Source organism: Dendrobates tinctorius, unplaced genomic scaffold (assembly GCF_039654945.1).
Source record: "Dendrobates tinctorius isolate UK_male_01 unplaced genomic scaffold, ASM3965494v1 ptg000046l, whole genome shotgun sequence".
Taxonomy (NCBI): Eukaryota; Metazoa; Chordata; class Amphibia; order Anura; family Dendrobatidae; genus Dendrobates; species Dendrobates tinctorius.
In genome coordinates, this window is record NW_027361714.1 from 2,459,120 (window position 1) to 2,483,362 (window position 24,243).

General features: G+C 41.3%; 1 protein-coding gene across 4 annotated transcripts in view; it reads right to left on the reverse strand.

Annotated features, from left to right (window-relative positions):
* The window catches only part of SASH1 (SAM and SH3 domain containing 1), a 222,841-nt gene that overhangs the window by 132,015 nt on the left and 66,583 nt on the right, over positions 1–24,243 (reverse strand). For all 4 annotated transcript variants that reach the window (XM_073575658.1, XM_073575657.1, XM_073575662.1 and 1 more), the window contains exons 3-4: positions 10,059–10,112; positions 9,892–9,941 (exon numbers count right to left, since the gene is read on the reverse strand). In XM_073575658.1, coding sequence (XP_073431759.1) covers positions 9,892–9,941; positions 10,059–10,112 — 104 coding nt within the window. The remainder of the gene's footprint in view (positions 1–9,891; positions 9,942–10,058; positions 10,113–24,243) is intronic.

Below are 24,243 nucleotides of genomic sequence, written 5' to 3' on the forward strand. Positions count from 1 at the left end.
ATAGCGACGCAGCAACGATCCCTACCAGGTCGTATCGTTGTCGGGATCGCTGTAGTGTCGCTGAGTGTGACGGGAGTTTTAGAGAAGTCAGCCCCCTGCAGAGCTGAAAGTCTCAGTTACCTTCAGAAGGACCCTGTAGAGAGGATCACGCACATATTTACATGTGATGCTATGTGATAAAAGAGGAGGCCAAATGGAATCACGTCGGTGTTTATTTTACCTGATCCCAAATGGGAGATGGAACAAGTTAGCCCTGACACATGGAAGCTTAGACTAAAATAAGGAGAATATTAGAGGAACCATTAGTCGGCACTTTTCTGTACTGACGATACACTAAATGATCAAAAGTATTGGGACATGTAGACATTACACCTACATAATAAATACATAGGCATTATTATGGCGTTAATCTACCCTTTGTAGCGCTGACAAGCTTCCACTCTTCTGTGAAGACTTTCTCCAAGATTTTGGAGTGTGTCTTTGGGAATTTGGGCCCATTAATTCCAAAAGCGCACTTGAAAGGTTAGACATTGATGTTAGTTGAGATATCATGGCTCACAATCTCAGTTCTAGTTCATCCCAAAAAGTGTTTGATGAGGTTGAGGTCAGGGCTCTGTCTTGGCCGGTCAAGTTCTTTCACACTCGACTCACCCAACTTTGACTTTATTGACATTGCTTTGTGTAAGGAAGTACTGTCATGCTGGAAAAAGGAAAAGAACTTCCCCAAACTGATCTCCCAGAGACAAAGGTCTACAAATGTTCAAAATGTCTTGTTATGCTGAAGCATTAGGCTACTTTCCCAAATGAATTTTGGAGTTTTTTTCATTGCATTTTGCACATCCACTTTCTGGAAATGTAAGACGCTGCGTTTTTAACACAGTGAAAAAATGCAGCATCGAAAAGTCACCAAAACTCATCATGGGCACACAACCTTAAGTTTTCCTCTCACTGGAACTAAGGGGATTAGGTCAACCCATGAAGAACAGCACAATAACATTATCACCCTTCCATCAAACTTTACAACTGGCACAATTCAGTCAGACAGGTAACGTTTTCCTCACACTAACCAATCTCAGATTCGTCCATCAGACTGCTAGATAAAGAAGCGTGATTCGTCACTTCACCAAACATGCTTCCGCTACTTCAGAGTTCCGTGTAAGTATGCTTTACACTACCACATCCGACGCTTGGCATTGTGCTTGGTGATGTAAGACTTACACGCAGCTGTTCAGCCATGGAGAACCAGGCTGATGCTATCACTAGAAGGAAAGGTTTGGAGCTCAATAGTTATTGAGTCAGCAGAGCATTGGCAACTCCATGACACTGCTCAGTAATTGCCACTTCATGGCTGAGTTGCTGTGGATTCTAAATAGTTCCACTTCTCAATAATAGCGCTCACAGCTGATGGTGGAATATTAGGAGGGAAGAAATGTAATGAACGTACTTGTAACAATGGTCGCATCCTATTACAGGATCACACTAGGATTTGCTGAGATCTTTAGAACAACCAATTCTTTCACAAATACCTGTAAAGGCATACTACATGGCTAGGGGCTGGATTTGATACATCTGTGGCAATAGGACAAGCTAAAAACCTGAATTCAAGGATTAAGATGTGTGCCTTACACTTTTCTCTATATAGTATATCTAAAAGCTGTATTTTAATATAAATACACAAATATAAAGTGCTAAGCCTAAGGGTATGTGCACACTTTGCAGTTTCTGCTGCGTTTCCGCAGCGGTTTTGGCTCTGCAGAAACGCAGCAGATTCTGCTGCGTTGTACAGTACCCTTTATTTCCTATGGAAATAAAAAAAGCTGTGCACATGCTGCGTTTTTTTCCGCATGGTTTTGCTGCGGTTTTCAAAACGCAGCATGTCAATTGTTTGGTGCAGAAACGCTGCAGTTTTACACCTCATCCATTATGAGGTGAAAACCGCAGGGCAAAACCGCAGATAAACCGCAGATAAACCGCAGGACTTTGTCCAGCGGATTTACCTGCGGTTTTCTCTACAAAATCCGCAGAGCCAAAAAACTACATGTGCACTAGGGTGACCGCAAAAAATCGACGTCGGAATTTTGTCCGTCTGGACCCCACAAAACGATTCCCCTTTCCAGATATTGAGAGAGCCAAAATTTGAGCTCGATCAAACGACGTTAACCCGTGCCGCTCGTCGCTCAAAGTTTGAAAAAATCCAAATTGAGGTATTTTAAGATTTAGGTATTTTGCATAGTCTGTTAGACTATAAAGAATGTGACAACAACATTGCAGAAATAGCCCTGACCAAATTTTCGAACCATTTGTGGTATTTGAATGCAGAGTTGGTGGGATTATCGTTTTTTGATCCCACCATTACAGACAATGAAAAGTTGTTAATGGCTAATAAATTGCTCAGTAGCACAGATGAACCATCAGAGCACGCTAGGGTTGTAAATCCAAAAGTTAGGAAAGAAAAATTAAAAGAGGTAGGAAGTAACCGACTTTAACGACCTTCTGACAAAAGATGAAGAACAAAAGCAATATGTCCTGCAAGTTGTAAGCAAATGCCGAGCATTATATTCTGACGTTTCAAAAACTACTTTAACAAAAGCTCTAGAATAGATTAGATAACTATGTAAAATTATCAACTCATGTAGGTTAGCGTGCTCTGATGGTTCATCTGTGCTACTGAGCAATTTATTAGCCATTAACAACTTTTCATTGTCTGTAATGGTGGGATCAATAAACGATAATCCCACCAACTCTGCATTCAAATACCACAAATGGTTCGAAAATTTGGTCAGGGCTATTTCTGCAATGTTGTTGTCACATTCTTTATAGTCTAACAGACTATGCAAAATACCTAAATCTTAAAATACCTCAATTTGGATTTTTTCAAACTTTGAGCGACGAGCGGCACGGGTTAACGTCGTTTGATCGAGCTCAAATTTTGGCTCTCTCAATATCTGGAAAGGGGAATCGTTTTGTGGGGTCCAGACGAACAAGATTCTGACATTTTTTCCCCCCCATATGAGATCCGGTCACCCTAGTGTGCACATACCCTAAACTGCTAGATTTAATGTTAACTTAGATGGATAGACAAAAAAATCTCAAAACATTATTCGAAACACTGCTGCACAACTTTGAAAAAATTTGCACAAGACCTAAACCCTTGTTCATCTTGTTCTCCTTGGTACATAAAATGTATTACAAGACTCGTTAAAGGGTTGATTGTGACTTGTAGGATCGCTACTACCAATAGGTGGTGCTGTAGAGTAAAAGTCCTCTTTCTCTCTGAAGAGGCAAATTGCAAACTATAGTGAACATTGAAACATAGGTAAAACAGTTTAAAGGGGTTCTCCAAAAATGAAATAAAATGGCCCCCATCATCTAATTAAAGCGGAAACTCGTCTTAGTCACGTGTTAGGATGGACTGCAGTTTGAAGAGACATAGCTTCCCAACAGCTGTGTGTCAATTTCCAGGAGCTGTATCGTAAGAACCAATACCTCTGTGAGCCAAGGAGAAGTGTGTGACAGGAGAAGAAGTATATCTACTCCTCGGTTGACTAAGCACAAGAAGGACTGAAGCTGGAGAAAAAAATCCTATGGTCTCAGTCAGCCGAGGAGAAGATTTATTTCTCCATTTGCCATGCACTTTTCCATAACCTAAAGAATGCATGTTTACTATGCAGCTCCTGTCAGTTGAGACTCACGTCTTGGAAACTGAGTTTCTTCAGACTTCAGACCGTTCTGACATATAACTATGATGGATTGTCGTTTGAAATATGTGATGGAGACGATATTATTACATTCTTAGACAACCTTTTAAAGAAGTACTCCCACAAAAGGTTTAATTTGCTAAAAATATGTGTGTTGTGCAATACACTACTTAACAATAGTTGCTTTCCCCGATTTCCAGTGCCGCTCCGATCCTCTTCTCGCTCACATGACTGAAATTCCAACTTGCTGTCTCATGCTGTGCTCTATTATATGTCAGCTGCAAGTTCTTTTTATAATGTAAGTATATTGAACCCTGTTCTGATGCTCCAGCTTGTCAACCTCCTCCAATAGAATAACTCCTCCCATGGGAATACTACTTTTCTACTGGAGGAGGCTAATGGACATGTCTGGTCACATGCTCCATAATATGGCCCGTGAGAGCTATGCAGTCTTTGAGGATAGCTATTATCTAACAAGAGCAGGAAGAGAGCCTGTCATACCTATATAATAGCAACTGTACACAAAATCATGTTCCCAACATATCTGATAAAGTAAAGATTTTTCTACTCTTTATAAAGCAGTTAAAAGATTCAATAATGGCCCCAAGTCTGCTAAGATATCTACTTTGAGAACATACTAAGCTCACACATTATGTAAGGAGAGCTGAATATGATCTAATGCATTCTTTATAGTTATGAGAAATACTGAGAGAATTTGCAGTTCTGCATTCCAATTCTTGATCTACCTTGAAATGAATTTTTGGATGAGTGACCATAACCCCAACTTGGTCCAAGTTACTGTAGTTTAGCTTTTCAGCCAAAGAGGATGTGCGCCTTGGTTTCACATTATGACTGAAATGTATGAAACGATCGAAGGTTTCTTTCAATAATATACAAAGTGAAATGATAAAAGTTTACAGCAATTGTTTAATCTACATCTTAGAGCAATAAGCTTGCAAAATAGGCCAGGTTCACAAAATACAATTTTTTGAACATCAGGCTGAGTATTAAAACTGAAACCAGATATTGGGTAATTGTGAATTTTTTTTTTTTAATTTCTCATTAAAGTGTACTCGAGCCTAAATTATTTATTACTTACAAATGCTAAATTGATGGGGATCTGATTGCTAAGATTTTCGTAACTGACAGCATAGGGGATTCAGGGCTCTCGTTCTTCCCAGGAGGAGTGCAGAGAGGGCCCAATCCTACCCTTCCATGTTAATCATTTTGTCTTGCTACAGAGGTATGGGGGGGAGGTAAAGTGGGCCAACCGGTGGGGGACACCGATTTGGCAACCAGTGGGGGACACTGAAGTTGTATCCTCATAATAATAATTTATATTGGAAAAATTTGCCCAGTTCTCATCGAACAGTAAGAAATTAAGATGGGAATAATTTCCTAACCATCAGTCACTTCATCAACTACCAATTCAATAATCATTCCAAGAAAAAATTACAAAGAATCCGCATAGGATATTAACAAAAAAAAAAAAAAACACTCCAGTAATCCTTTTTAACATTCCACTCCACATTCCATTAAGATTACAGAGATTACTAAGGTTTGCTCTATCCTTAACAAAGCCTTTTAAAAAAAATATTTGGAGCGTGACAAGTCAAATATGCTTAAGTATATACTTACTGGAAGCCTCAGTTAATAGAAATATTTGTGTAAATGCTATTTGTAACTTTTGATGGAACTTGGAGAACAATAATTATGTTATTAATTTGAAGAAGATTCGGGTTAGCCCGGATTATTGCTGTTTAAATGAGCAGAAAATCATTATTTCCAAGTGTCTCATCCGCTTTTGCTGTTAATAGTTCAAAATGATTCTATACATCCAGTCCTGTTCCGTGTGACAGAGCATCTGGTACCTAAACTAGCCCTAGCAATATATTCTACATTTCTGCACCCAATGACCCTGGGGATGTTGTCTCATGAAAACAACTCATCTTTAAATAGAGGCCAGAGCGGGGATCCTTAAAGGGAGATCCTGACATTTCTGACATCCATATTCTTTAAAGGGAATCTGTCACCTATTTTTACGTATATAACATGCGGCCACCGCCATCAGGGGCTTACTTACAGCATTCTGTAATGCTGTAGATAAGCCCTTGATGTAACCTGAAAGATAAGAAAAACAAGTTATATTATACTTACCAAGGGGCAGTCCAGGTTCGGTCCGGGTCCGATGGGTGTCGCGGTCCAGTCTGGCGCCTCCCACTTCTACCGATGACGTCCTCTTCTTGACTTCCCATCACGGCTCCGGCGCAGGCGCACTGCTCTGCCCTATTGAGGGCAGAGCAGAGTACTGCAGTGCGCAGGCGCCGGGAAGGGTCAGAGAGGTCCGGCACCTGCGCATTACAGTACTCTGCTCTGCCCTCAACAGGGCAGAGCAGTGCACCTGCGCCGGAGCCGCGACGGGAAGCAAAGAAGAGGATGTCATCGCTAGAAGATGGGAGGCGCCGGACCGCGAAACCCATCGGACCCAGACCGCCCCTGGGTGAGTATAATATAACTCGTTTTTCTTATCTTTCATGTTACATCGGGGGCTTATCTACAGCATTACAGAATGCTGTAGATAAGCCCCTGATGGCGGTGGCCGCATCTTATATGCCAAAAAATAAGTGACAGATTCCCTTTAATTGCTGTAGTAGGATAGGGTCTTCAAAAGGGCCTGATCCCCTGTGATAATCCCAAAAATAAGGTATTCGAGGGAGCAAAGTAGCAAATGTTCAAGTTCCCTACAGCAAAGTCATAGATTGCACATTGGCCATTGATTTACATGAGTTGCCTATGTAATAAATGGATGTGTGGGCCCTCCAGAGAGAGAGAAATGTTCTTAAATGCAATCCCCTGCTCTGGCTATGGGACCTCTCAAGTAAGGGATTGTATGCATAGGCTTAAAATACCCTAAGGATGCACATGATGTATTTTCAAGCGGACTTCACCGGGAACACGGCAAAAAAAGTGCTCAATAAACATGAAAAAGAATGAACATGTGTACAGCAGCGTCAAAACAACTTGCTGTGCATGTGTTCTGTCTTTTGTAACTTCTTTTGGCCGCGTCAGGCTTCCAAAGTCGTGCAGTGGCTAATAAAAGACATGACCGGTGGAATCTTGGGCAAGCTTCTGCTTGGAAGCCGCCACTATGTTATATATGAAATAAAAAAGACTGACAGCATAATCACAGCAAGAACAGCACACAAGATGTAAAAGAAGAACCCTCAGGAAAAACACTGCCGGCATATTCCTAGAGCGACTGCAAACCGCAAACACTATTCCAGGTACGCCAGGCGTGCCCATGCCCTAATGGGGTGTGTGCACCTAGCTGAGGCAGAACTTCTAGAACAGCTTTCAAGCAGCAAAACTAGGCTCACAACAAGGAAAGGGTGTTTTTAAAAGGGATTAACCCTGTAGGGTCATAGTAAACCTTTATAGCAGTGTACAAGTCACGCAAGTGCAATTCTGTCTATACATACTTTTTTATCCTGTTCTCCTAATTCCATGTCTTTCTCAAATCAATCTTGTGACTAAGGCTTTACACTCCTGCTCGTGACTACTATAATAGAAGTCACTCCAATACCAAGGTGTCAACACTGACATAGATACCCATAAGCGCTGACAATAGAAACTAGTCTTTTCAGGTCTTATTAAAAGTCTGATATTGTATGTTCTATTCGTGTTTGCGTGGGTTTCCTCCGACAGTCCAAACACATACTGACAGGGAATATAGATTGTCAGCCCCATTGGGGACAGTGATGATGATGACTTAAAGCGCTCCAGAATATGATGGCGCTATATAAGCGAGCAAAATATATAAATAAAAGAAATTGTGCATGTGATAGCACACAGACACCTTACAGGATGGTTGGATGTTTTACACAAGTCTGTTTTTCCATTGATTGATGGTCTGGAAAAAAAACAGACTTGTCCAAGTTTGATCTAATGTTCGGACTAAACTCGCCAAGTCTAATGACAGCGTTTCACATGAACAGCACACAAGTGCTCTCCATATTGCCAAATACAGCCAGGAGTACACAGAATATAGCATTAGAGCAGTGACCTTTTGTTTTTTCCGAAAACGCATACAATTTACAAGTTACATGCACAGTTTTTGCTGCAAAATCTTTACTAAAATGTATGCCAACCGTGAAAAGAAACAAGGAAAAACAGTGTTTAACATGTCTAGTGGACTGTGCCACATTAATAATATCACATGCATGTTTTTTATTAATTTAGCGACTATTTGTAAATGCATGCATCTTACAACCTTATTAAAGCATTTGCTGCACTGCCAACAGATGGAGGTTTTCTCTATATTATATACAGTGGCTTGTGAAAGTATTCACCTATTTTGCTACATTACAACCTGTGCATAATAATAATAAATAATAATCTTTATTTTAATATAGCGCTAACATATTCCTCAGCGCTTTACAGTTTGCACACATTATCATCACTGTCCCCAATGGGGCTCACAATCTAAATTCCCTATCAGTATGTCTTTGGCGTGTGGGAGGAAACCGGAGTACCCGGAGGAAACCCACGCAAACACGGGGAGAACATACAAACTCCTTGCAGATGTTGTCCTTGGTGGGATTCGAACCACTAACCACTGAGCCACCATGCATAAATATTTTTGTAATCCAATTTGTGTGTGATGCATCAGCACTAACTAGTCTGAGTTGGTGAAGTGAGAACAATATAGACATAAATTACAATTATGGGACCAAATAACTAAAAATTGGCATGTGCATAGGTATTCACCCCTTTTGCTATGAAGCCTCTAAAATTTTCTGGTGCAAGAAATTACCTTCATAAGTTATATTGCTTAGTAAAAGGAAGTCCACCTGTGTGCAATCTAATGGCACATGGTCTGTCAGTATGTGCACACCTTTTCTGAAAGGCTACAGAGGTTGCAACACAATTAAGCAAGAGGCACCACTAACCAAACATCACCATGAAGACCAAGGAGATTCCAAACAAGTCAGGAACAAAGTTATTGAAAAGTACAAGTCAGAGCACCAACAAATTCATCATCATGAAATGGAAAGAACATGGTACCACAACAAACATGCGAGAGAGGGCCGACCACCAAGGAGCAAGGAGGGCATTAATCAGATAGGCAAGACAGAGATGAAAGGTAATCCTGAAGGAGCTATAGTGTTCCCAGAGGCGGGAGTATCTGTCCAACCACAATAAGCCTACACTCCATAGAGGTGGCCATTATGGAAGAGTGGGAACAAAAATGCCTCTACTTACACACAAAAACTGTAAGGCTCGCTTTGAGTTTGCCAAAATACATGTGTGAGACTTTCCAAATGTATGGAGGAAGGTGCTTTGGTCAGATGAGATGAAAATTGAACTTTTTATCCACCTAGGTAAATGATATGTCTACAGCCAAACCAACATAGCTCATCATCCCAAGAACACCATCCCCATAGTGAAACATGGTGATGGCAGCATTATGTTATGGTGATGCTTTGCGGCAACAGGGAAAATGCTATCAGTTGAAGGGAAGATGGATGGTGCGAAATACAGGGCTATCCTTGAGCAAAACCTGTTTCAGTATGTCAATTATTTGAGAATGGGATTGAGATTCACCTTCCAGCAAGACAATGACCCAAAGCATATTGCTACAGCAACACTCGAGTGGTTTAAGAGGAAATGTGTAAACGTTTTGGAGTGGCCTAATCAAAGCCCAGGCCATAATCCAATTGAGAATCTGTGGTCAGACTTGAAGATTGCTGTCCACTAGAGCAAACCATCTAACTTGAAAGAGCTGGAGCAGTTTTGCCTTGAACAATGGGCAAAAATCCCAGTGGGAACATGTGTAAAGCTCATAGAGACTTATCCAAAGTGACTTGCAGCTGTAATTGTCACAAAAGGAGGTTCTACAAAGTACTGACTTTAGGGGGGTGAATAGTTATCCACACTGAAGTTTTCAGTTATGGCGTCTTATTTGTTGTTTGCTTCACAATAAAAAGAAAACCAAATGTTCACAGTTGTAGGCATGTTCCTTACATGAACCAATGCAAAGCCTCAAAAAAATAGTGACATTCCAGGTTGTGAGGTACCAAAACACAAATAATGCAAAGGGGGTAAATACTTTTGCAATACAATATGTGTTATTGTTTTTTTCTCCAACATCAAGCGATACTAGGTACAAGACAAATCTAAAACTTTGACTTACTTCCTTTCCGTCTCTGGTGTAGATAACGTGCTGTTTAGCCCAACAGAATCCTACAAATAGAAATAGGGATTTAGCCACGGTTTATCAGTGGTGGGGTGAAGTAGAGTGAAGAATTACATAATTACATTAACGGAAATTACTGAAAAATAATTACTTATTACACTTACTTCACTTTGGGGGGATCGCAGCTGTAATGATGTGGAGCCAGAATCAGATTTCTCCTAAAACAAAACATATGCAATTTAGTCACAATCCACCAAGTAATGTGGCATATTAGAGAAGAAGATAAGAAGCCATAAATAATGGACATAAAGACAGAAAATGAGAACTGTAATGTGTTCCCAACCTGACATTCAGTATATTGCAATGTGGGAATATATATTTAGGAAGTCAGCTAACTTTCAGTTTAGATATTAACTATTCATATATAAATATAAAAATGACTTCTGTAGAGGATCAGAATGTAGTAAAAAAGGAAGGGTGAATTATATACATACAAAGTAAATATTCTAACATAAAACAACACAACTATTTTAAATATGAGTAGGCTGATAATACATATTCAGGGCTTCAGCGGAGTCCACGTCACTACCTCTTTCTCCTGGTCAGCAGGGTCCTCTCTCTCCTATAGAATTTAAGTGCTTATGGGTCAGCGAGGTCCTCTATCTCTCTTCTGTAGAGTGTGAGCGCTTATGGTCAGCGAGGTCCTCTATCTCTCTTCTGTAGAGTGTGAGCGCTTATGGTCAGCGAGGTCCTCTCTCTCTCTTCTGTAGAGTGTGAGCGCTTATGGTCAGCGAGGTCCTCTAACTCTCTTCAGTAGAGTGTGAGCGCTTATGATCAGCGAGGTTCTCTAACTCTTCTGTAGAGTGTGAGCACTTATGGTCAGCGAGGTTCTCTATCTCTCTTCTGTAGAGTGTGAGCACTTATGGTCAGCGAGGTTCTCTCATATAGAATGTAAGCGCTTGTGGTCAATGAGGTCCTTTATCGCTCTTCTGTAGAGTGTGAGTGCTTATGGTCAATGAGGTCCTCTATCTCTTCTTCAAAGTGTCCTCTATCGCTCTCTCCTGTAGAGTGTAAGCTCTTATGGTCAGTAATGTCCTCTCTCTCTTCTGTAGAGTGAAATCTTTTATGGTTAGTGAGGTCCCCTCTCTCTCTCTCTCTCCTGCAAAGTGTAAGCTCTTATGGTCAGTAATGTCCTCTATCTCTCTCTTCTGTAGAGTGTAAGTTCTTAGGGTATGTAAGGTCCTCTCTATCTCTCCTGTAGAGTGTAAGCTCTTATAGTCAGTAAGGTCATCTCTCTCTTTTCTGTAGAGTGTTATGTCTTATGGTCAGCAATGTTCTCCCTCTCTCTTTTCTGTAGAGTGTAAGCTCTTATAGTCAGTAAAGTCCTCTCTCTCTTCTGTAGAGTGTAAGCTCTTATGGTCAGTAAGGTCCTCTATCTCTCTCTTCTGTAGAGTCTAAGCTCTTATGGTATGTAAGGTCCTCTCTCTCTCTTCTGTAGAGTGTAAGCTCTTATAGTCAGTAAGGTCCTCTCTCTCCAGTAGAGTGTAATCTCTTATAGTCAGTAAGGTCCTCCATCTCTCCTGTAGAGTGTAAGCTCTTATGGCCAGTAAGGTCCTCTCTCTCTCCTGTAGAGTCTAAGCTCTTATAGTCAGTAAGGTCCTCTCTTCTGTAGAGTGTAAGCTCTTATAGTCAGTAAGGTCCTCTATCTCTCCTGTAGAGTGTAAGCTCTTATAGTCAGTAAGGTCCTCTATCTCTCCTGTAGAGTGTAAGCTCTTATGGTCAGGAAGGTTCTCTCTCCTGTAGAGTGTAAGCTCTTATAGTCAGTAAGGTCCTCTATCTCTCCTGTAGAGTGTAAGCTCTTATGGCCAGTAAGGTCCTCTCTCTCCTGTAGAGTGTAAGCTCTTATGGCCAGTAAGGTCCTCTCTCTCCTTTAGAGTGTAAGCTCTTATGGTCAGTGAGGTCCTCTATCTCTCTCATGTAGAGTGGTAACCTCTTATGGTAAGCAAGGTCCTCTCTAGCCCTCCTAAAGAGTGTAAGCTCTTATTATTATATATATTATTTATTTGCTGCAAATCAAATTTTTAGAAAAATTTATTGTAACCAGCGAATTCGAATATCAACCGATCGTCACATCACTCTTATTTATGACATTTCTAACCGATTCCAGTGTACAGCTATGAGCATCCATTCAGTAACAAAACCTACATGTATCTGTATCATGTATCTGAATGCGACTTTTTCTGAAAAGCATCTTTTCTGAAATGTTGCCAAAGTTAACTACAGGAAATTGAAGTAAAATGGGCTAAACCCCGATCCAGAAAACCCCAGTGTGGATTCATCTCAACCGTCCCGCTTCCTTTTCATGAATTTAGCAGAGGGAATTTTGGCAGGAAATGATGAAATAGATGACATCTTATCGTTATATGTTACGCAGGAGGATTTAATGTGATGTTTGCGAGACAACAGAGCACTTTCTTCCTACTAACATTGTGACAATGCCGATAATAAATGTACAACAAGGGTGCTGTATAGCAAACTCATAAATGCCAGCGATTTAATGTTTTGTATTCACAAAATACATTTCTCAGGAGCGGGCGCACATCACAGCTAAGCCACAGTAGTACTTGTAATATCTGAGGTCCGATTCGTGCTTACCTTATTAATATATCATGCGTGTAGGGCAGAAGATTCACAACTATTACTTGTACAATACAGGCCGATAAATAATGCATAGGATTATTACTAATGGATTAATTACATAGTAATATAGCACAGATTGAGCACTAAGAAGTAAAACAAGATGTAGCTCTGTGGGTTATATACATCAGGTATTCCGCGTTTAGGGTTTAGAAGTGAATAATTACAGGTTTTACATGCATTTAGTATCATCATGTCACAATATAACAAACTTTCCAAGAATGTATGTGGAACACACAAAGTCGATACAAAATGGGTGACCATATCATTCAAGTTCCAGCGTCACTCCTTTAAAGACACTAAGTAAACTATTCGTTTGTAATTACAATATATAGGAGTATGGAAGAAAAAGACAAACGTGTGTAAGAAAACAAAGTGTCCGCCCTGCTATGTGAATACATTGCTTATATTGCAGGACAATGGCTCCTCTGAGATGCAGAGTGCTGCTCTGAAGGCTACAAAGGAGGACACAACCAATAACAATTCAATCGTCAGGTTCCTTGTGCTGCGCCATACGCCCCTAGATGCCCACCACGTACAAGCTCTGCCGGATGGTAAGAGAACTACTTACCATGTAATGAGCTGCTGTTCTCCATCACTAGGATTGAGCAGGCTCTCTGGATCCAGTCAGCTTGGACAGCATGCAGAATTATGGGCTATCCTGGAAACCTGAGGTCGGCCCTGTCATGGCTGAGCTGTGCATGTTTCAGCCAGATGCATCCTGCCTTACAAAACCCTGACCCTCGCTGAACCTTCCTTAGTGGAATCCATAAAACACAAGTGACTAAACTACTGTAAACGGCTGTAAATCATACAACACACAATGACATACATGAACTAAGAGAAGAGAGCTGGGTACAGTGGAAAACCCACATGGTTAACTTCCCAAAAGAAACCTATCAACCGTCTGTGTATAACGGAAAGCCAATGTGCAGCCGCAGACAGGTGACTTTACTAAGTGACATTACGTGTCCCTAATGTCACCCTACCAACCTGACTTCAAAATTGGACCTCAATGGATCCCACAACCCTCTGCCGTCCTACTCAGTGGAAAAGTGCGAGATCTTGCCTGTTATCAATGCATTTAAAGGTGTAAAGATGTTAACAGATTCTGTGTGCATAATGCGGCTGCTTTGCTTTAGTTAAAGGGGTATTTCCATCTTCAAAAGCCTATCCTAATAAGTAGTAGGTGTACTAATAAAATTAGAAATGTAGTATAGTTTTTCTGATTCGCTATGTCTCTTTCCTCATGTGCAGAGATTTCAGGACCTTAGATATCCATGGTTACGACCACAAGCAACCAGCTAACTGTCACTATATCAGTGGTTGTAACCATGGATACCTAAGGTCCTGCAATGCCTGCAGATGAGGAAACAGACATAGCAAATCAGATAAACTATACTACATTTCTAATTGGAGGTATTTGCTAATATTATTATTAGTACACCTACTACATATTGGGATAGGATTTTGCAGATGGAAATACCCCTTTAAATATGAGTGGGTCAGTTAGGGATGCAAGATCCTACTCTGCATGCCAAAATCTCCTTTAGGGTGCTTTAGGGAAGCATTAAGGGCACTCTTGAGCATGATGTTTTTAAGCAAAACCACCAGTCTGAGGCTGCCCACTGTTTTCTTAACTAAAAAGGCAGCCTCAGATAGGTCCTCTTTAAAGAGAATCGTTCAATAAGATCAAGCCCACAAACCACATACAATGATATGCAGGTCTTTGAAATATATATCCATCAACACCTTTAGATCTTTTATATGCTTCTGAATTCCAGTGAAATTAGCATTTCCATCCATATGTCAATTAAGTGTTAAGTGTTCTGGGTTTGACAGAGCCCTTAAAGGGGATCTGTCACCCCATTTCTGGCCTTTCAGCTGCAACCACCATTCTGTAATGCTGTAGCTAAGCCCCGATGTAACCTAAAAGATGAGAAAAACGAGTTGGATTATACTCACCCGGGGATCCGGTCCGGTCTGAACGGTGTCGCCGTCCGGTCCGGCACCTCCCATCTTCATAGAATGACGTCGTCCTCCTTGCTTCTCCCTCGGCTCCTGCGCAGGTGTACTTTATCTGCCCTGTTGAGGGCAGAGTACAGTACTGCAGTGCGCAGGCGTGGGACCTCTCTGACCTTTCCCGGCTCCTGCGCACTGCAGTACTTTACTCTGCCCTCAACGGCAGATAAAGTACGCCTGCGCAGGAGCCGAGGGAGAAGCAAGGAGGAGGACATCATCGTATGAAGATGGGAGGCGTCAGATCGAACCGCGACACCCACCGCACCCGACTCCGCCCCCCGGTGAGTATAATTTAACGTGTTTTTCTTATCTTTCAGGTTTCATCGGGGGCCTATCTACAGCATTACAGAATGCTATAGATAAGCCCCTGATGGCGGTGGCCGCATCTTATAGGGCTAAAATGGGGTGTCAGATTCCCTTTAAGCAGCATCTGTCCCTTGAAGTTGAAGCCTCTTTAACTTAATTGATAGCTCATTGTCCAATTTCCTTGCTTAGCACCTGACCTGATGTCAAACAGACAGTGAGCCATTACTCAAGCCAAAGAGGCTGGTGTGGGTGGTAAAACAACCTCCATAGGCAGAGGCTTGTTAGGTGCTCTGTCATGCCCAGAGCACTTAATGTATTATTTGTATTTGCCATAAATGTAAACGATAATTTGTTGGGAGTGCAGGAACAAATAGAAAAATAGAAATATGTTAATGGATTTGGCTTTCAAAGACTGGAATGCCCATAAATGTGGTTTGGGGTGTGAAGGTTGACCTTACTGATAAATTCCTGTTAAGCAAGCCTACAAATTGGACTTCTCTAGAGTAGCACTCAAGTCACATGCATGATATGATAACAATGGTACAAGAATCCCCACAAACCGCAAGAAAAAGAGTAAATCCTATGATTTCACAAACATTTTCCTACAACTGCCTCTTCCACTTGTACACCACTCTGATATATGGACAACTTCTAGATACTTAAAAGACTTTTTTTCCTATCTCTTATATTATTTATTTAGTGTGGGAATTGAACCTGTAATAGTTTGATATCTTGCTCTATAAACTGCAACATATTGGTATTATATTATATAGAAGAAATGAGAATCTCCTATGATGCTTAATTGGAGAGAAAAGATGAAAGTTGTCAGGCCTTCAATAGGCTCCTGGCTGCCATTGCAACCTATCAGGTCACCATTATCACGTTAGTGCAGGACATTCGTACTATGCACCAATATTATAGATTGACAGAGGAATTTAAGTGGTTAAGCGGCAGCTATTGGAGATAGTTCAGATTATCGCTGTTAGAGGCAAGCACCTTCTGTATAATATTGCTGGCGTTCACCACGCATAGAGCAGGCTCAGGAACATACACCCGCCATTTGACATACATGTACGTCACACATTGGGAAGGGGTTGAAATTAAAATTTTTGGAGTCCAGCTCTAGATTCAAAAAATGCTTCCTAGAATATTAGAAGTACACCAGTATTTTCTATAGGTAACTATACTTTTAATTATTTTTGATACATTACAGTGGCTTTCATTTATCAAATCAAGGTTTAAAATTTAGAAAACCTTTAGAAATTACAAATAATTATAAAATTAAGAACACATATTATGTATTCAGGAAAGCTTTGTGGAGTAGTAACAAACTGCTACAATGTAACAGCTGATAATATCAGAAAGCCTCCATAGCACGGAACGGGAACTTGTCAGGTCCCATAACTGCTCAAAACTGCTCCCATAGCACTAAATCCAGAATTCAAATTATGCCTGTGAGAAGCACTTATGGTTTAAAGGCCAAGTTTTAATCTGCAGTCCCATATGCAAGAAAGGCAGGTATAGCAGTTATGGCAGACGTGGCAAGAATCAAAGCTAATGTGGTAGACTTGGCCAGAATCATAGCAAATGTGGCAAAAATCATAGCAAATATGGTAGACTTGGCCAGAATCATAGCAAATGTGGCAAAAATCATAGCATATGTGGCAAGAATCAAAGCAAATGTGGTAGACGTGGCAAGAATCAAAGCTAATGTGGTAGACGTGACCAGAATCACAGCAAATGTGGTGAGAATCAAAGCAAATCTGGTAGACGTGGCCAGAATCATAGCAAATGTGGCAAGAATCAAAGCAAATGTGGTAGACGTGGCAAGAATCAAAGCTAATGTGGTGGACATGGTCAGTATCATAGCAAATGTTGCAAGAATCAAAGCTAATGTGGTGGACGTGGCTAGAATCACAGCAAATGGGGCAAGAATCAAAGCTAATGTGCTAGTCGTGGCCAGAATCATAGCAAATGTGGCAAGAATCAAAGCAAATGTGGTAGACGTGGCCAGAATCAAAGCTAATGTGGTAGACATCGTCAGAATCATAGCAAATGTGGCAAGAATCAAAGCTAATGTGGTAGACGTGGCCAGAATCATAGCAAATGTGGCAAGAATCAAAGCAAATGTGGTAGACGTGGCAAGAATCAAAGCTAATGTGGTAGACGTGACCAGAATCACAGCAAATGTGGTGAGAATCAAAGCAAATATGGCAGACGTGGCCAGAATCATAGCGAATGTGGCAAGAATCAAAGCTAATGTGGTAGACGTGGCCAGAATCATAGCAAATGTGGCAAGAATCAAAGCAAATGTGGTAGACGTGGCAAGAATCAAAGCTAATGTGGTAGACGTGACCAGAATCACAGCAAATGTGGTGAGAATCAAAGCAAATATGGCAGACGTGGCCAGAATCATAGCGAATGTGGCAGGAATCATAGCAAATGTGGCAAGAATCAAAGCAAATGTGGCAAGACAGAGCGTTGTTGATCAATAAGAGTTTTCTACCAGGTACAATAACGTGCTCTTCCTATTAAAATGGACGATGCCGCAAGTTGGATATTGGCCATTATAATTACACATTTTACCTTTATTTTTAATGCTGTGTATGAGTCCAGCAGAAAAGAACGCTCCATTTTCCAAAAGTTCTGCAATTTGACTGGAGCCCTTTGTGTTGCGGTTCTTGTGTGTCTCGGAGTAATTCCCAATTCTTCTGACGTCCTGAGCTTCTGCAGTGTGATTGTCAGAAGAACAGAGCTGCGGCTTGATAAGAGGGACATGACTGGAATAAAAGATTCTCTCTACATGTGGAAGCATTTAATCAGGCAAGCTTCAATTATTTTTATCAAGTAAGGGAGAGAAGCAATCCCCTCTGCTCTCATAAATCTGTTTAACACTTTTCCAAGCATCCTTACAGAATGCCAATTTAGGCATACAGGGGAGCAGCGAACAGGCAGACATTTGGGTGCAGAGTGGAACTGAACAAGTCAGAAAACCCATCCATGTTCAGCAGATAACGGAAAACTTTATATGGAAAAATATTATCTAATTAAATAAGCGGATTCATTCTGCATATGTGCCCTTGAGCGACAGCCCCCAGGAAACGGCACTGGTCTGAATCCCCATGTAATTAGTGAGGAAAGCTGGACTTTGTAGGAAAATATCCTGCAGTTTGACCTTAGAAGTGTATTCCAGTCACTGTAATCATGGCTAATACCGCAGTCAGAGCGCGAATATTGATTTTGCTGAATGTTGCCAGGCTTGACTGATAAGTCATAATATCCATCCATTAAAATTATCGATATTGGCAACATAATTGGTAAATGAAAATGTCGCCCAAGCTGACATTTACGACAAGCCGAGTGCACACCTCTTTCCAGTGCTATTGATATCGTCATCTTGATGGAAATTGCCGTCAGATCACTGATATATGATGGAGCCTTTACCATTGGTGTGGAAAGGAATCTGAAACTAATAAGTGACAGCCATGATAGGCAAACAGCAGGGCCACTGAAAAATGCTATCCCCAAAACCTTTCTAAAAATGTATGCAGTGTAAAGGAGGGGATCAACAGGTTTTTCCCATAATAACCTATGGTCACCACCATTCAGCATCATGTGACAGCAGCCTAACATGCTGTATATATGACTCCAATTCACCCTGGAAGGCAAAAAAAAACACCTTTTATTATACTCAACCAGGGGGCAGTCAAGTCTAATGGGTATCGTTGGTCTTCATCCTGCACCTCCTCTCTTCTTGCGATACCCTTCTCATCTGCTTTTTACAGTACCAGCAAAAGCTCTGAGATCTAAGAAATCTCATACACACGATTGTTTTTTTTCCCTTAGGGTGTGTGCACACGTTGCGGATTCTGATGCGGGTCCACAGCGGATTTGGCCCTGCGGATCCGCAGCAGTTCCGCAGGCAAAGCACAGTATAATGTTAGCCAATGGGATTTCAAATCCGCAGTGCACATGCTGCAGATTTTTCCATGCGGATTTGCTGTGGTTTTAAATCCGCAGCATGTCAATTCTTTCTGCGGATTCCGCAGCGGTTTGCCACCTGTTCCATTGTCCAGGTGTCAATCCGCAGGGGAAAATGGCTGGCAAATCCGCAGGAAAACCGCAGGTCACTTTACCTGCGGTTTTACCTGCAAATCCGTGTGGAAAAATCCACAGGTGAATCTGCAGCGTGTGCACATACCCTTACTGAGTTGGGAAAACTGCTGCGTTTTTGAGAACTGCAGCGTGTCACTTCTTTCAGCATTTTTTAACTTTAGAAAGAATCTCCTCCTACCTTTCCAACCGCACATTCAGCGTCTCCCACTAGGGTGATGACAATTTTAAAAATTTTGCAAAACGAAAATGAAACCCCTTACATTGGAGGAACAATTGCATTCAAATGACATTAGTATCATAAAATTTGTAAAATATTCAAAAAAAAGTTCCCCCTCTTTTTCAAAAGATTTTTCGTCTTTTACTTTTAATCTTTAAAGAAAATATCTTTCTAAGTTGTAACAAAAAGTGGTATTTTATTCACATCTAGAACATTCTGGAATATTTTAAAATATTTTGGAACTTAGTATTATCTTTTCATTTTCAGTGCAAAGCTTCAAGTTTTAAGATCAAGAAGTGCATTCAGAAAATGTCTTCTAGAAATTCCAGCAACAGTGTAAAAGCAAACAGGTCTATCTGGACGAGGAATCTGCCCTCCTATTGTCAACATAAAAGATAATAATACAAAATTGCATGTCCTTTTTTGGCGGAAAAATACCATTTTTGCCTTATTTCATTTGAATGAAAGGGGGAATTTTTTTTAAAAAACAAAAAAAAGCAATACTTATTCTTAAATAACCCATAAAAGTTCCTCCATTGCACATGGTTTCATAAAAATTTTTTTTTTGTCATTACACTATCTCCCACTCCCACACTACCTCCTTATCCCACCCTCTCTTTGTTGGAGACCCCCATGGCTCTGTTCTAGAACCCCTACTCTTCTCAATCTATACCCTTGGCCTGGGACAATTCAAAAAGTCCCATGGCTTTCAGTACCACCTATATGGTGATGACACTCAGATCTACATCTCTGACCCAGACGTCACCTCTTTGCTGTCCAGAATCCCAGAGTGTCTATCAGCCATATCCTCCTTCTCCTCTCGCTTCCTCAAGCTCAATGTGGACAAATCTGAACTCATCATTTTTGCTCCATCTCACAGAACTTCCTTACCTGACCTATCACAATAAATGACATCACACTTTCCCACGTACCAGACATCCGCTGCCTGACAGTAACCCTTGACTCTGCACTGTCCTTCAAACCGCACATCAAAGCTCTCACCATCTCCTGTAGCCTTCAGCTCAAAAATACTTCCAGAATCCGTCCTTTCCTCAACCCTCAATCTACTAAAATTCTTGTGTATGCCCTCATCATCTCCTGCCTCGACTACTGCAATATCATCTTCTTTGGCCTCCCTGCTACCACTCTCGCACCTCTCTAGTCCGTCCTTAACTCTGATGCCCCACTAAGTAATCTCTCTCCTCGCTACTCCCCTTTGCAAATCTCTTCACTGGCTCCCAATTCCTCAGCATATCCAGTTAAAATTACTAATACTAACCTACAAGGCCATCCATAACCTGTCTCCTCCGTATATCTCTGAACTAATCTCCCAATATCTTCCCTCACGTAATCTCCGGTCCTCCCAAGACCTCCTTCTCTCCTCCACACTTATTTGCTCTTCACCTAATCGCCTCCAAGACTTCTCCTGAATAGCCCCCATCCTCTGGAATTTTGTGCCACAACACGTCCGATTATCAACCACATAAAGCTCCTTCAGATGGAACTTGACAAACCACCTCTTCAAGAAAGCCTACAACCTGCAATGACCCCGATGCCTCCTCACCACTACCGGAGCTACTGCCTCATCAACACTGGAGCTGCTGCAACCCCCCAACCTACTGTCTCCTTCCCACCATCCTGTAGCATGTAAGCCCACAAGGGCAGGGTTCTCTCCCCTTTGTATCAGTCTGTGATTGTTAGTTTGTTTACTGTAAGTGATATTTGTATTTTGATGTAACCACTTCTCATGTACAGCACCATGGAATCAATAATAATAAATAATAATCTTTATTTTTATATAGCGCTAACATATTCCGCAGCGCTTTACAATTTGCACACATTTTCATCACTGTCCCCGATGGGGCGCACAATCTAAATTCCCTATCAGTATGTCTTTGGAGTGTGGGAGGAAACCGGAGTGCCCGGAGGAAACCCACGCAAACACGGGGAGAACATACAAACTCCTTGCAGATGTTGTCCTTGGTGGGATGATGCCATATAAGAAAATACTAATAATAATGAAGAAATCCAAAAATGTTGCAAAAACATATTAAAAAAGCTGCAAAATCTGCTTATTGTAAGCAGCTGCTTTACTGCCAAGAGGGTATGTTTTGCCTGCAGATAAAAAAGCAGAAAAAATGCAATATGTTTTGCAACGTGTGAACATAGCCTTAATATGTGTGCTGTGCACTGTATAAGTTCAATCAAATATTTACCAATTACCAACATCCCTGGTTTACAGAACCGCACCAATTCTCTTCTTACTCAATTCCAACTCTGGATCACACTGGGGTTTAAGTCTGAGCCAGAAGTGGATCATAAGTGGAGCAAATGTAAATATATGGAGCATCAGAAAAAGGCTCCAAAAGCTTACATTGTAATAGCAATTTCCGGCTCACTCATAACCCAGTGTGATTTCCCAAGAGTCAGACTTACAGTCATGGTGAGGACCAGAGCAGTGAGGACCAGAGTGGCGCTGGTAACCGTGGAAGACATAGATTGGTGAGTATTTGATGGCACTTACAGTACAAAGTGTTGTGAATTCCCTGGCTCAGACTTCTGAGCCGAAGCTCCCCTTGCTCCCTCCGGTGGTTACTGGGGGTAGTGGAGCTGGCCAGATTGAGAGAGGTCTGCCACCTGATGATGATGATGACGATTGGAGATCTGGGGTTATTGATTGGAGTATTTAAGTCTGCAGACTTCCTTCAATCCCTGCTGGTGATTGCTTTCCTGTGCATTCAGAGGTCTGATGTCTACTGCCCTGATCCTGCATTGTTCAGCTAAGTGGTTCATTTGCTAATCCTTTGCAACTGATCTGGTTTTGTCTCTCTCTGCTTGTTGTGCGGGTTCAGCTTGCTCCTCTGGGGGCTGTGCTGGACCACCGCTCCATATGTTACAGCCTGTGTCAGTTTGTTCAGTCCAGTTATATTGGTCTCTTTTGCTTTGCTTCCAGTTCATACCGGAGTGCTGATATAGTGGGGGCGAAGTCTTGTGACTTCAGTGTTTTTTTGTACATCAGACGTGTTGGATTTTTCAGGGTTTTTGCGTGATTGCAGTGTCTTTCCTTTCCTGTCCCGTCTAGTCATTTGGGCCCCATCATTTGCTCAGTCTATTTTTCTGCCTGCAATTGTGTTTCATCTTGTCTCACCGACAATATATGTTTGGGGGCTATCTATTCCTTTTGGGGTCTGCTCCGGGGCAGTTTAGATTTCACCTTTCTTGCTTTAGGCTTAGTTAGCTCTCCGGCTGTGCCGAGGCGTCTAGGGCATCGTAGGTACGCCCCATGGCTACTGCTAGTTGTGTGGATAGAATCAGGGGTCTGCAATCCGCTTAGTTACCAACCTCTCTGGTTTTCTGGTGGCTTAGCCTATTCCTGCCATCCTCCTCGGTGACCCAGTCATAACAACAAAGCACACATTTACACAGGTTTAGCAAATAAAACAAAATTAGCAGGATTGCTTCTTCAATGTGACTAAAAACTAAGAAGCTACAAGAAACAGGTCTGAGAACTGCACGTCACTCCGGAGCTACATAGCGGCTGTATATAGTACAAAGCATTGCACATAAATAGCTTTACTGGAAGAGGTTCAAACAATGAGGGGCAAAAGACATTATACAGCCTAGGGCGTTTCTTGCTGTGTCTAGAAAGGGTTAAAGTTCACAAAGTTCCACCTATTATTCAAGGCAGGAAATGTGCCTGCAGAGGAAACACATCCATAAATTTTAGGGAAGGGATACAGCCTTGGCCAGCTGCTGCAAGGCTAGAAACATCTTCAAACTGAGGACAGCAAGGAAGACATCCAAGAGAGATTAACCTCAGGATCTGGGCAGGATGCACAAGAGGAGCCAACAGAAAGAATCACTTCTTCAAGAAATCTATTTAGGCCCTGGAGCCACGTGCAAAAAAAAGCGGATTTTTTTTCATGCTGGGTTCTTTTTGCAGGTGTCGACACTTAATACAAAATAGCAATCTGCTTTGATGGTTGCTGTTTTTGTATGCGTTTTCCCTTTTGATGCGTTTTTGGTGCAGATTTGAAGCAGCATTGTTGCACTGGAAGTTTTAGTGCAGAAACCCTGAGATTCTGCCCTTAGAAATGCAACTGACATTATTATACGCATTTTTAACTCAAAAACGCACAGTTTTACAATTTTACACCATCTCTTGCCTAATTTCACACCATCTCTCGGCTGACTTTTTAGACCAATTTTTTAACACATAATAAATAGGCCCAAAACTAAAGGGACTGCACCAGTAGCAAATTCCTAGCAATGTTGGCTTTTAGTCTCCTAGAATCTGGCGAGAAACTATGGACAGTAATACAATATTCTTGCAAAATAAAAGTGTTCAAGATAATTTCCCTGTGTTAATACAGTATTACTGGAATATGATACAATCAAGGAGACAAATAGGAAGGCTACAGGCTCAATGCCAACAGAACCCTGTCCCATTCTCCCAGAGCCCAGAAGTGGCAAACTGACAAGAGAAATATCAGATATTGGCCTCATGGAGCTGTACGGCTGAGGAGATCATATATAAAGAAATGAAAACCTTCATAAGCCTCCATATGATATGAGAGACATGGAAATCAATGGGCGCAGTACTACCTAAAGGTTGAACAGAGCCATGATATTCTACATTTAGTTCAAGCTATTCCTTTACTCATGTAAACCCACCATTTCTAAGACAAATTATGCGCTGTATCCTTAATTTTTGGACATTAACCAGTACAGGAAAAAACTATACATCTGAGCCACACAATAACATTGGAAAATTTTGTAACCACTCTACAAAAAGCTCCAAAATCTTACTGGTGGTTCAAAAAACTTCCAATACAAACTAAAAAATGTTACAATTTGAGAATCCTCCGTGGTTGATACCTTTTAAGAACTATCTGAAAAGATGGTAACAAATTCCAAGCTTTCGAGACTACTCGGGTCTCTTCATGCTACCCATCAGGAGGACAGAATTTCACTTTAGACACGAAGGTGAA